Genomic DNA, 14891 nt, shown 5'->3' on the forward strand with positions numbered 1-14891 from the left:
TTATGTTCAAAACAGATAATTAAAAGCTTAATGAAAATCTATTGAAAAATACATGTTTTTTCTCTCCTCGAATCAATAAAAAAAAATTGCAAGCAATTCATTTTGAAGACGCCTTGCTAAAAAGAATAAAGAAGAAAAAAGCGTGAACAACATAAACAAGGACTGTTATCAAAGTGCAACGGCTGGATTCTCAATCAACTTGACATCGTTTTGTCAGATGTTTACTACTTAACAAACAAATGATCATCTTAATCACTAAGCGTTTTACTTACTGCCACCAAATCACTTGTAAAACTAACTCATCAACATGTGAGAAGGATGATGAATGCTCAGACATACATTTACTAAAGCCTTTCCTTCACCACTGTTCTGATGAGATCTCTGCTGTTCCACACAAGCACCAGAGTTTCAACATGCACAGATCTTCTATGAACCCCTGGGGCAGGGGCTGGGAGATTAAAAGCACATCTTTGAGATTTGCATCTAGCTATCTTCAAGGTACTCAAAAAGTATTTGTCTGCATACTGCTGCACATAAAAAAAAATATCAGAACATCCCAAGGTAAAAACATATTCTTCATTCCATGGTGCCCTTGAAGATGTGCTCATCCTTAAAGGAAAAGTTTGGCTCAAATTTACCACATAATAATTGTATCACAAAATGGAAGAATGAATGGATGAGAAATGAGAGGATGAATTATAGCCACTAGACTTGCACATTTACTATAATTCTCCGTAGATTGGGATGACAACTCGAGAACAGGAAAATAACTAATTACAGAAGAGGAATGCTGCAATGACTTACATTTGGAATGTCAAAATCACCTTCACTTGCATCGCATATATCCAGTGACAATTTTCGAAGCAATGGCATCTGTCAGTTATGACAAAATATACAACATCAAATATCAAGTTTCCAGCATTAACAAAATCAAAAATAATAAATAAACAAATTTAAACAAAGTGCAACCTCTGAAGCAGCATAACAAATGAAGTTTCTGGGTAGCCCAGGGCCCTGCATAGTAAACAACAGTTTCAACTTTCAATATATGATTTCAGAGGAATTCACACAGTAAATGTTAGCTTCTGCTTTTCAGAAAGGTGGGGGAAAATACAACTGAGAACTAAGATCTTAAACATAAGTTAGTATTATCTTAAATAGTCAAAGATGCACAAGTATATTTCATACTTCAGAAAGCATAACAAAAAGTGTCTCAAAGAGCAGAAAGAATGACATGTGTTTTCAATTGTATTTATAATCTTATATATGCAGTCTTTATTTGATCATCAGAATCAAGTTATCACATAATCACGAACTGAAATGTTCAGGCTTTCAAAATAGAAATAAATAATATTGCTGGAAGAATAATGTGTACACCAATCAACAAATTCACGACAGGGCTCAAATACCATGTCTTGCACTTGGAGTTTGAAATGCACCATTTCATTTTAGTAATATATATATATATATATAAACATATAGAAAGCTCACATTATGACGCAGCAGGATATCTTCAAGAGCTTTGCAGTCAAGAAGAGCAGAAGCCCCATTAGCCGTTACTTCTCCACAGTCCTAAAAATATGCATCCTTGCAATTAAAATTTACATACAGAAACCTAGAGAATAGTATGATAAAGCTTTAGAACAAAAAAAGCTTATTGTTGAGATATTAGCATTAGTTATCTTTATTATCATTCTGTATATAGCTCTACCACAGTTACACTATTATTGTGCTATTCTTTCCCTATTATAAATAAGACCACGTTAAATGCAATTACAAATGTAATGACTCTCTTTCCACGTCCTTTCTCTCTTCCTCATACTCGTGAACAATGTAGGAACTATGGTCATATGCATCATCTAAACAGCATTTGATGTATAAAAACAAATTAAAAAAAAAATAATTGCCATAATCACAGGATTAGCACTCAGTCTCCACATCAAATGCATAAGCAGAACATTTTCTGAGCTCCCAATAATGGAGACCAATTTCTTTCTCCCCTTCCCAGAAGAAAAAATTATTCATTCTTATAAAATTTCTTAAGGCCAGAAGATTACAGCTGCAAGCCACATATATTGCTTGGTTTCTAGGAAACTCACTAAGCCAACACATTCATATTGCATAAAAAACAACAGTTTTGTAATCTACATGTTATAACCATGTTATGATCTAAGTGTTTCTAAAGGGGGAAAATTAACAAACCTCTAAATGGATAGAGACCAAGCCTGGCCATCCACATGTAATTATCTGTAGAGAATCTGCAATGAGAAATAACAACATTGACAAACATATAAATTATCACCACTTGATTAAATTAGCAGTGGTCAACCACTGTTATAATTGTACAAGACAAAATTCACCATTGTTATTATCCCCTCCCTCCTTCAATCTTTTCTCTCTTTGTTTTAATTTGTTACTGGCCACCAAGGAATTCTAAGTAGCAATTGACAACAAAACAATCATCAAAATGGCATACAGTGGCAGTTCCTGTTTGCAATACTTTTATTATCTAGAGGGTTCAACTTGATCAAATTAGAGGCATATGATACAAAATTATGTCCTATGAATAGTCAGGTGCACGTAATAATCATTACAACTAATTAATCCCAACCTGGGTCGAGAAGAGGACACCCTAGCAATGAAAGCTCTAACAAATTTCTGCAGTTTTGAGCTAGAACCACCAAGTCATCATTTGTCATCCATGGGGTTATTCTTTCAAGCCTCAACTTTCTTAGATTTTGCATAGGGAATTTGAAGCTTGACATGGATATATCACCAAAACAATAGCACAGAGCTAATACTTGCAAGTATTTCAAGGATGTGACAAAGTTCATCACAATCATATCAGATATTACCTGTAAAAAACAAAAACAAAAAAAGCAAAAAATATAATTTTAGAAATGTGATACAACATCTGAACTGAAAGCAGAAGCATACATAGAGTATAGCACAAGTAATAAACCTTGACGAGACTAATTCAAAGTATAGTATAAGAAACATGCATCTCCTACACATCGATATGAGAAGAATCAGAAAGACAACAATTTAGCCATAATTGATGAGACTAATTCAAAGTATAAACCTTGACTCATCTGGTGGAATACTTGGAGGCAATAATAACGGAACTTCATGGACTGTAGATGTTGAATGGAAAAGTCTAACCATGAAATTAACTGAAGGAAAAAGTCTCCCTTGGTTTTCCATGTTATGATTAACTCATAATTTTTTTATATTCTTTAGGGAGCAATATAGAACCTCAAATCACAGGGAAGATAATTATCACCTGAAAATGAAGGATTATTGTTTCTAGCAAGGGACAGATTGCAGGTAATTGTTTCAAAGCATCTTCACCTAGCGTTCCACCTAAACCTATATTGATGGTCTTTAATGACATCAGTAAAGGTTCCAGAGCACTCAAAGAGAAGGAAGAAAATCCCCATCCAAATTCAATTTCTTCCAATCTACACATTTTTCCTAACTCAGCATGCAGTTTTTCATGCAAAGAGGGAAAGCTAGATTTTCTCTTTTCTATACAATTGTTTCCTGGAAACAAATTTTGACAGCCTCTTGCTCTCAGACACTTTAAACTTGGATTTCCATGAATAATATGAGCTAATGCAGCTCCAGAAATCTGCAATTTCACAACAACAAAAAAATAATGAAAAACCAAAGTAAAAAATAATTATCATGAAATTGATGAAAGTATGGATGCAAAACACTAGATATTTGTACTCCATTGTATCACAGTTACCCAAAATATCTCTGCATATCTATTAAATTTTATAGGGGAATGTCGTATGATATCATGGTAGATCATTGCACAATGATATGCATAAAATATTAGTTAAGCACACAGAAGATATTTGCACACAAGGAATATTTGAACTAGAGGCAATGAAATTGAACAACATACTACAAACTTTTACTAGCATATATAATTGAAGCAAGCATAAATGTTTATAATGTGTTAGTAAACGCATCTAAAACAACAGTTAGGATTCAACAGGAGGATATAACTTGTTTATTAACCAATCTTTATGCCATTAAAGGAAACATGCACATCATGCTTAATTATTTTGGGTGGAGACTAGACCTGTAAGTTTTAACTACCATCTATCAGACCAAAAATAAAAAATAAAACTTCTTGTTGTACATTAGAATGAAGCAAGCATTCCAACCACACGTCCTTAAACTTCAACTAGCATTAAAGTTTCAATAAAATAACAAAGACGCCAACTTCTATTACCACTACAAAGACAAAGACAAAGACAAAACATGCCAGTTTCCACAAACTTGACAACAAACCTTGGTATCAGAAACATCAAGCATCTCCAAGGAAGAACCTACAAAATTGTACAGTGCCTGGTCAACCAGGTCAGTCCATCTCAGGCATAAACTCTTCAAAACTTGTGCTTGAGACATAAGCTCTAGTAGAGATGACTCACTAATACCTACAAAACAACGATTCATCATATGTTTTTCAATGTAAAACTGAAGTTTATAAAAAGTAAAACATTCCTCTCAAATCAACAGTACTTGGTGCTGCGCAAGCTGTTTTAAATTATAAAGCATGATTAAGTCCCTTATTACATTAAACAATAAAAGATTCATGAGGTTATCACTAAAGTGACTTCAGACTTCTTTCACCTCAAAAGTCAGTTAAAAGCTTGGAAATACTCCCTCCTCCCAAAATAAGTGTTGTCCTAGGCTATTTAACACGTACCAAGAAAAACTAATAAATAGATGAGAGAGAAGTAATTTTACAAAACTAACCTCATTAATGTCACATTGAAAAGCTAAAGTGACACTTGATCACTTATTAGGGGTAGGGGTATTATTGGAGAAAAACAATTAATATTACATTGAATAGCTAACATGACAATTATTTTTGGACAAATTCTTTTTTCAAATGCGACACTTATTTCAGAAGGTGTGAGTAAAAAAAATGGTGGGCTGAACACCTAACATGTCAACTGTCAAGAGATCATAAAGGTGTTCAAAGCAATAAGCATCATTATTACTTAACTAACTAATGTATTGTGTATTATTGGGAAAAACCTAAGTCTCACATTGGCTAGAGATAAGGTAAAAATAGAATATATAAGTGGCGGGCAATCCGCACCCCATGGGTTAGCTTTTGGGGTTGAATTAGGCTCAAACCCACATTCTAAGATGGTATTAGAGTCTATCTTAGATCCATTAAACGGGTCACCCACCATATTATCCACGCACCAAGCCCAAAAGTGTTGGGCATGAGGGGGTATATTGAGAAAAACCCAAGTCTCACATTGGCTAGAGATAAGGCAAAGATAGAATATATAAGTAAGGGACAACCCTCACCCCGTGAGTTAACTTTTGGGGTTAAATTAGGCCTAAACCCACATTCTAAGATTATCAAAAGCAAATGCATACATCAAGGGAAATCTGGATTTTTCCCCATACCATAGTAACCACACAAAAAAAGTAAGTTAAACCATTTTCATTTATCAGTCCTTTGTTCTGTTCACATAAAACTTGATCTAAGTGAGGTAAGGTTCATCACGAAATGCCCCAGTTTCTTCTGAATGTCAAAAACATATGCAGCCAGTAAAAGATATTTGTTGAAAACTTATACAAGCCAAGTATTTAAAGACTCTTTGGCAGTTCAACCAAATAAACTAATAGAAGAAATACAACTTACCCCTGCAGCCACCCATATGCAGCATTTCAAAATTAGACACCACAGATTTCAAACGCTTATCTCTAGAATGTAGAGAGGGGAAGTTGCCACTACCAGAAATAGCTGAGCAAAGAGCTTGAACTGAATAGATCCCAAATAAAGTATCGCAAACCACAATTGAATTAAGTTTTTTACACGTGGATATGAGATCTGATATGCCAATATCAGTGACAGAAATGCATCCTTTAATATTCAGGTGACGCAATGAAACACATAATTTGGAGATGTACTGGAGACCCAAATCTGGCAAGAAAAAACTTTATTGGATGTAAACATGGATAAAAATATAAACTAAAAAAATATTAAATTCAACATGAATATTTTCACCAGGAAAACCTCCTACCACTGACATCAGTTCTTCCTTCAAATGTGAGTTTTGTAACATTAGAAAGAGGAGGTCCAAATTCATTATATGGCATGATTTGCACTGCTATATGGTTAACACTAGAGCTCTTCTCTGGTACCAGTGGTATCATAGCACGACTAGAAGATGCAACAGTAACTGCTGGTATCAGTGGGGTAATATCAACAGTTAAGTCAATTTCGCAGACCATTGTACATTTCTCCAATAATTGAAGGAAACTGATTGTCCCAATGTTCAAAAGATGTGCTGCTTTCAATATTCTTAAAGAAGGAAAGAACTTGCAGAAGCAATCAACAGCATGCTCAATAATCAAATTTCGACACTTAGAGATATCCACCTCCTGAACTGCTTCAAAGGTAAAGGTTTCTGACAGTTCTAGTGGGAACACAGATTTATCTCTTATAGGATGTCCACAATTAATAAAGAACTGTTTTATAATATTCTTTTCCATGGGATCTGTTAAATATGATTGAGGGATGAGTGACAGAAGAAGTACTGTAGATGCTATTTGCGGGCAACCAGAAAGGTCCACTTTCTGCATGCAATGGAAATTTACGTTACAAAAGCATGATAACATTCCAAATATAATATCACAGACTCCTTGCAAACAACTGAAAGACAAGTTGGCTAAGATACTAAGACAAAATGATGCGTTTGAATAGCACTTGAAAATACTGAAACAGTGAAACCAAATATCAGAACGAACCAATCGATACTCAACAAAACATTGATTTATTTAGACACACGGAAGTTACCCAACTAGAAGAATTAAGAACCACATCATTAGAATGTTTTATGGATCTCTTGACATTAGATAACAGAAAAGGTGAACTTAATCAACTTATGCCTATGCAGTGCCTATCTGGTCAAGTAATAACCTCACAATGTTCATATTGTATTTTTGTCCATATAAGACCCTCTTAACTAAGAGATCTTTATAAGACTCTTTTTATAGTACTCCCTTTGATCCTTTTTATAAGACTCAATTAACTAATTCACTAAGATTAAGGAAATTGGTTAATTAAGTTAGTAGCATTAAATTTTTCTTGAATTTATATTTTTTTTTAAATTACCCCTAACATTAACGAGACATACTCTTAGTCTTTTTTCAAATATTTTTATTAGTTTTAATTCTTTTATTCTGTCAACATTGATATATTTATTGCTCTAATTTTGATTGGCTATGCATGTTAATAGTCAAAGCAAAGTTCCCAAAATGCTCTCGATACAAGACAAAGTTCAACTCCCAAAGACCAAAGACATTGATATATTTTATTTTATTTTTATCAGCAAAAAGACATTAATATATTTCATTTACTATTTTAATATTCCTTTTAACCATTGGTCTTCCAACCTTATGGAGGCCTTTGGTTAACATGGGTCTTTAGCTGTTGGTGGGGCTTTGTGATGGGTTTATCCATGTTTTTTGGGAGGCTGGCAGCATAGCTGCTGTTGTAATTTAGTACTTCTGGTACTAATGTTTCTTATTAATAATATTATATACTTTCTGCCTTCCAAAAAAAAAATCAAACTCAGAAAAATGACTAATAACTCTCAGAAAAATGACTAATAACTCAGGGTATTTTTGTGAAAAACAATTTCATACAAGACACATTCTAGATTGATTCTTATAGAAATATTAGTGTATTAAGTAAGTTTTACTTTGTGATTCAGTTAGAGCAGCTGTTAGAACAGTTATGATTCAGTTACGACAGTTGTGATTTTGTTATTTATGTTATTCTGTTAGAAGCTGTCATTTCTGTTAGAGCAGTAACTAACTTTCGTTAGTTAACTGCCTTAGTCAGGTTATGTCTAACCATATCTGTTTTCTCTATAAATAGAGAAACAGAATCAGTTTGTAACTAACCTTTTCATTCTAAATCAATAGTAATATCTTCCATCTTTCTTCTTCTTTTTCTCTCTCTCAAACTCTATGAAGAAAGAACTAAGCCACACCTTTAATTTAGTTCTTATAAAAAGCACCAGAGGAAGTATCATCTTTGACATATATCCTTTGCACTTAAGTTGGTATAGGCTATGGAGGGAAATTGCCTGTTCACTTTCTAATTCTACTTAAAAATGTTCATAATTTCAGATACCCAATCTTAATTCTTAACCAATAATTAATAAAGCAAAATTCATACAAGATAGTAATCAATTCTTTTTACTTTTTTCTATCTTTCTGATATCATACATGCAAAGCAGCAAAGGCTACCAATCTCAAGCTAAGAAACATAATTAACAAAGCCAATCATTGAGTGGCTTTCAAGTATTAAAAATACCTTTGAATATTCTGTCAGCCTAATCCTGAGATGATGCAAGTCGCTATACTCAAAAGTATCTATTGAACCCATAGGAGCAATATTTAGGAGTCGGAAAATTGAATCAAGGCTTTCCTCAGCCAGCTGTCTAAAATAGAAAGAGTTTCTTTTTCCTGTTAAACAAATCCAAAATTACCTTGCATACATCATCTAGGAATTTCTGCATGAAGAATAAAGACTGTTCAGTGTTTCATGTAAAAGCGCAAGAAAATGGTATACCTAGAGCAAACCACAAAGGCAAAAGGCCTACACGAATCTGTAAGAACCAAAATTAAAAAGTTATACGACATTTAAATGACATGGAAGCATATGGCAAAGCCAAAATTAAGATGGAAAAATATTAAACAAAATTTAAGACCTTGATTGATTCATAATTATTTCTCAAAATAAATTAAATGATATAATAATTAAGTGGATCAATGTATAAATATTTTATCTACATAATATTGAAAAATCAGCACAAATTTTCAGGATGTTTGATGTTATGTTTGAGGAAGGTTTAACTGTGTGTGTATTGTGGGATAACTATGTATAGGCAAGTGGTATTAGAAGGGGAGGAGACTGGAAACATTAGGGCATCATTTCAGAGTAAGCATTGTAGGTGAGGCAGTGAAAGGAGCCAGTTGCACCATTGAACCCCCTCAGTTTCTGCCAATGCTTGTTATCATCTGTATGCATCAGTAAATAATCTTTACACCAGCACAGTCTTGAATATATTTTTGGCAAATGTTTTTATGAGGTTAAATTACACCGTTCTTCCCTGATTTAAATTACATTACAGTAACGCACAAACCACCCTTCTATCTAAAATCCTGCAAGTAAATTACATTAACCCCCGCTTGAGGTTTTGTTAAATTCTTCTGATACCCATCATTTTCTACCCCTACACTAAGTCACTAACTACTCTTAATTAGTTGAAAAACATTACATTGACTCCCCTTAATTGCTTGAAAAACATTACATTGACTCCCCTTAATTGCGTGAAAAACATTACAGTGTATACTCCTATAAAGGAGGTTGTTGTAAATGTTAAAGAAGCAGGAAGGTATGTGCAATCTCAAGAAACACCCGGGAGTGTCGGCGTAATTTACTCAAAGCCTATATATATATGACAGTTGAACGGAACAATTGTGTAATAATCATATTTCATGAATATGGTTCTTTTATAGTAAAATATGGCTGTTATCACTTATTGTTGGGCTTGGCAATGGTAGGTTTGTAAAAAAAAAGTGAGATGGATGTAAGTTTGACTAAATGTGTAATGATTGGAGTAGTTTTCTCTTTTTCATAAGAGCCTATCCAACTTATCCGTCAACTACATTACAGAAACTGCAACTTAGGCTGAGCTGAGGCAAGGACATACAAACCAAGATCAGGTTGAGCTCCCTCCATATAACTGTAAAGCATATAATTATGGTTGATTAAGTAGGGAAATTCCCTTCTATATTCAACCACTTAAGTGAATAAACTGTATATATTCCATCAAAATCTAGTGGCAACAGTCAGACCCTTAGAATATTTAGGGTTCTTAATAATTAATGATTCTTATTATTATGTTAATAGTGTTATTGGCTAAGCTGGTAAGCTTGTACTAATTGTAAGTATTTTACCTAGATTAATTAGTATTAATAGGAGAATTAGATTTTCTTTTTCTTATCAAACCATCATAAGATCTCACAAATTCACAATTATTCAGATTACTACTTTTTCCTTTTCCATCTTTACCCTACAATATAATTATATAAAAAAGTAACCTTGCCCATAAATAGCATATTGTTGACAACATTCTGGTTTCAGCAACATGGTGAAGTGATATCCTTTTGTTTAGAAGATGGAAACAAATAGGATTTGGTATGACCCTATATGCCAGTAATTTTTTCCAAAAACTGTTTCCATTAAAGAATGGATTCAAGGCCTTTATATCGAATAATGAGCTATATAACCTTACTTGTTTCAAAACTTCATAGCAGTTCTCTTCGGATTTGCTTGGCCTCTCCAAATTTTCAGTGTTACTTTCAAGCCAGAGAAGAAGTGCATCAGAAAGATGCAACTCACTGTTTAGATACTATGACATTAGAATCTAAAATTTGCATAGTACTGAATGAAGCCATTTCATAAAAAATTAATCAACCTGTCAACAGTCAAATGAGGATGCTTTACTAAAGATAATAGCAGGTCATATGGAAGTTTCCCAAAAGACTTGCTATGCTTTGCCCACATCTGTAAAACAAGAAAAGAAAAGAAAAAGCATCTATAATTTAAAAAATGAAAAAAAAAATTAAGCTTAGATAAAGCAGAAAAAAGAAAAAGAAATTGCTGTTTCTGTTTGGTTTTCTAAAAAGTAATCCCTAGACCACTTTTAAAGCATAACAAAGCATCTGCTTTATTTCAGATTCCATAACTAGGAAAGAAATAAATCCAACTAAGAGCACATACATAAAAATGTGAACTACGGATTGGAAACTTGTATTCGTAGACTTGTATCTAAGTTTTTTTAGACAGGTTCACCAAAGCCAATATCAGAGATACTTATCCAGATTTTAAGCAGACAAAATGTTTAACTGTTCACTATTTAGAGGAGTCATACAGACATCCTTTCTTATTTCACTGTATGCACCTAAAGTAATATAAAATTCACAGTTACCAATCCTGAATAATGACTCAGCAGCAGACCACAGAAATGTTACAACAGGATAGCAGATAGCAGGATGGTCACTACACCAAAGATCATTTATACAAAATTAAATAATTTATACTACACTAAAAAATAAAGAAAAAAATTACCCAAAATTAAAGATAATAAATAGAGTAAATTACACTAACACCCCTCCTTAGATTTTGTCAAATTTCTTCTAATACCCCTCATATTTTTAAACCTACACTAACTTGCGTAATTGTTTGAAAAACATTACGTTGATGCCCCTTATACATTCTTAGAATGTGGATTTGGACCTAACTCAACCTCAAAAGCTAACTCATAGGGTGAGGGTTGCCTCTCATTTATATATTCTATTGTGGCCTTCTCTAGCCGATGTGGGACTTGAGTTTTTCTCAACACCCCAAATAGAATAAAGGTTGGAAGAGAAGTTGAAGATTTGAAGACTCTTGCTCAGTGCGCCATACGCGCCCAACGCAACGCAATCGCTCAGCGGCCAGCACTCACTTAGGGCAAAGAAGTCACGTGGAGAAGCCTAATACGTGAAGGCACGCTTAGCACAAGTCGTGCGCTTACCACCGACTCACTCGCTCAACGTGGTGGTTGTGCTTAGTGCGAGATTGCGTAAAATTTAAGCTAATTGCGCCTATAAAAAGAGGAGGAAGGAAAGGAAAAAAACACGCTGAATATCCACGAAATTAGAGTCATTCCTTCCCTCTATCTCCATTCTTCTCTACTCTCTTCACTTCCCATTACCCTATTCGACACTTGGACTTCCGTTTTACTTTACTACTTGGGACAATTTGGTGCACTTATCAATGAGTTGTTAACAGAAGGTTGTCTCCCACTTATATATTCTATTGTAGCTTTATCTCTAGCCGATGTGGGACTTGAATTTTTCTCAACATACATTACACTAATCCCCCTTGTTTGAAAAATATTGCATCTTATACCCTTAATCCCCTATAAAGGAGGCTGTTGTAAACGTTAGAAAAGCAGGGGATTTATGTAATTATGTGTAACTCCAAGAAACCTCAAGGGGTATCAATGTAATTTACTATAATAAATAATCATATGGATGCAAATTAACTACAGACTACATGAAGTTCACATCTTATCTACCAAACAAATTAGCTAAAGGAAACTATCTAGACAGGCTCACTTGAAATATAAAGAGGTAAGTGGGTTATTGCCTTTCATATCCCATGTATCTTTTATCCTAATAACAATATATTAACGATCAAATCTTTAGCAATTGAAGTCTGTTTTTAATAACCACACCCCCATTTTGAATTTACAAATACAAGATATAGCTCTCAAGTCACTTGATGCCATCATATCACGAGGATACAGAGTAAACAAAATACACAAGACAAAAGACAAACTATGCATTATATAAAGGGTATAGATGTCAGTTCAATTCTCAGTGATATCTTGTTTTTGGAATCCACATATCCAGAAAAGTAGGATTTTATTTTATGGGCAGACAGAGACAACAATGCATGATTGACAATTGAACAACCATTCCAAAGCATGAGATTAATGTTTATTTCACAAGCTCTAGCGAAAGAGTTGAATACATACAAAATTTCTTGCTAGATAGCCCATACATAAGTGCAGGATAAAGTCACTAGCTGCAAAAGCCAATACATTAAAAACAAAAACAGTTGTTAAAATGAACCACAAGTTTATTTCCAAAAGTGAAAATAATGTACTGAAGTTGCAAGTTAATCACTTTTGCCATTAAAAATAACAAAAAAATTACCACAATCAGAGCCAAATTCCCAAATTTGGATCAAGTCCTCCATTTGTATTTGAGTAGATTGAAACCTTTTGGGTGAGAGTAACTCAGAAAGCCACGTCTCACACTTCAAGAGAAGTGTCTCCACTCCAAAATAAAGCGCACCCTGAGACATACAACAAAAACATAAGCAGCATTAGCCAATAGACTGTCAAAATGAAAAATACAACATTATTTACAAATTACAAATTAAAAGTTCTCAAATAAAATAAAGAATCCGAACAAATTGCCTGACCAATGTGAGAGTTCCACTTGTACCAACAGCGTTAAACTAAAAACTTTATAAAAAAAAAAAATGTACCTCATAAAGAGGAAGGAAATTATCCAGCGTAATATCCAATACGCAGCCATACATATGCTTAAGAATTTGCATAAATTCCCTCACATTCCAATTGATGGTGACAGAGCCCAAGCATGATTCACTGTAGAAGTAATAAGAAGCCGCAGTGTATGCATGCAAGTTCAATTTAAAGTTAAATTAAACACGATGTCAAGGAAAAGAGAAAAACAACAGTAAACTACCATTTTGGTTCATGAAAGTATAACGCGCAGTCAAATTAGTCTCGAAAGTTGAAACTAAGGAAATTTCCAGACATCTAGGTCCCTTGACGACTTATGGTCATTTTAGTCCGTATATTAGTTGCGCAATATTTTTAAATTTTGGACTAACGTCATTGGCAAATTGCAATTTCGGGAACTTATTTGAAATTTTCTAGTTTCAAGGACTAATGTGAGAGTGTTATATACTCTCAAAATACTAAAATGGTAGTTTACTAAAAAAAACAAAGTGTAAGGTTAATATATTTTGTACCTGAAGCTCCTGCTGAGAAGACCACGAAAATACAGAGATCGTTCAATGAGCCTGTAATGAAAACGGAGTTAATCAATCGACACTTGAGGCATAAGTGAAGTGAAATTGAATAGAATGAGAATGTATAGACGAACCTATTGCGATGTGTCTGAACTTTAATAGTCGGAAAAGTGAGAGTCGTAGGGAGATCCCAAGCGAGGACATCGGTGGCGGACACGAGAATCTCGTCGTTTAGGGTTTCCGTTGTTTCGATCGGATCAGTGTTAGTGCAAAGCAGGATAACGTGTTCGTCGTCGACGTCGTCTGAGACCTCCATGGAGAGTAGTTACTCACTTCGGTGGTGCTGTTTGGTCTGTGAAGAAACTAAAATGAAACACGTAACTTTGCCACCATATAAAGGAAGAAATAAAAAATCGCAGTTTATTTTGGTAGGAAAGCAGACTCTATTTAACAATCAGTAAAAAATCAATTAATTAATTAATCTCTGTTTATTTAGATCCGTAAAAAACAGGTGAAAATAAATAAATAAAATAATTTAATCTTCTACTATATTTATTTTGGTAATATAAAATAATTTATTATTTACTTTTTATTATGGTTTTTTAAGAACTAAAAAAAAGGTTCCTTCCAAAGTTTCACACCTGTTAGGAACAGAATTCATTCGTGTGGAGTAAGATGAAGTTAAATCTTTTATCTCAATAACCTAGCTTTCTATTCACCCTGGCTTGTTTGATCCTATGCATTTCATTTCTTTGTAATTCATTGCAAACAAATGGTGCGCCAAATTCCTTGCAATTTATGAAAATAGGAAATTATTAGAAACATTTCAACTAGCACTTGAAATCTTTTGTTAACGACAACGGAGATTTGATGCTCTACCGCTTATCATTTTTCTATTAAGGTTAGGATTTGTTTTTTTCAAACCTTAAAGCGAAACAAAATACGGTGACTAAAAATTTGGCTACTTGCTGTATTCAATGAGCAATTGCATTTCAGGACTCATGTAACGGAGACGGTCTAATTCTGTCTCAATTCATTCGAGTCTGATGTTAATATGGCAGGATCTTCTATTGCCCTCTAGACAACAGCACGAGAAATGGGATTTTTCGCTCTCGGGGATATTTGTTTTTCCAGATTGTGATTATTAACCGTGGACTTGCCATATAACATGAACCTCCTAATACCTGTCTTCCTAATGCAAGATACCATGATACAAAAC

General features: G+C 33.8%; 1 protein-coding gene across 3 annotated transcripts; it reads right to left on the reverse strand.

Annotated features, from left to right (window-relative positions):
• Positions 1 to 163: 163 nt before the first annotated feature.
• On the reverse strand, positions 164 to 14084 carry LOC100791594 (BTB/POZ domain-containing protein FBL11). Of its 3 annotated transcripts, none has more exons than XM_041014140.1 (19): positions 13807 to 14084; positions 13673 to 13723; positions 13163 to 13283; positions 12826 to 12967; positions 12645 to 12694; positions 10536 to 10624; positions 10353 to 10458; positions 8624 to 8660; positions 8366 to 8517; positions 6063 to 6618; positions 5681 to 5962; positions 4306 to 4451; positions 3284 to 3631; positions 2612 to 2855; positions 2203 to 2258; positions 1492 to 1572; positions 970 to 1014; positions 805 to 873; positions 164 to 524 (listed from the first exon to the last, which is right to left on the reverse strand). In XM_041014140.1, the coding sequence occupies exons 1-19, from the start codon at positions 13986 to 13988 to the stop codon at positions 345 to 347; spliced, it is 2937 nt and encodes a 978-aa protein (XP_040870074.1). In that variant the 5' UTR covers positions 13989 to 14084; the 3' UTR covers positions 164 to 344. The 3 variants fall into 3 exon arrangements, 2 of the variants coding, with proteins under 2 accessions (XP_040870074.1, XP_006577063.1); XM_006577000.4 differs by having other exon boundaries at positions 164 to 527; XR_005890794.1 differs by lacking the exons at positions 164 to 524; positions 805 to 873; positions 970 to 1014 and adding an exon at positions 2361 to 2433 and having other exon boundaries at positions 1503 to 1572; positions 13807 to 14075.
• Positions 14085 to 14891: the final 807 nt, after the last annotated feature.

Source organism: Glycine max, chromosome 3 (assembly GCF_000004515.6).
Source record: "Glycine max cultivar Williams 82 chromosome 3, Glycine_max_v4.0, whole genome shotgun sequence".
Lineage (NCBI taxonomy): Eukaryota > Viridiplantae > Streptophyta > Magnoliopsida > Fabales > Fabaceae > Glycine > Glycine max.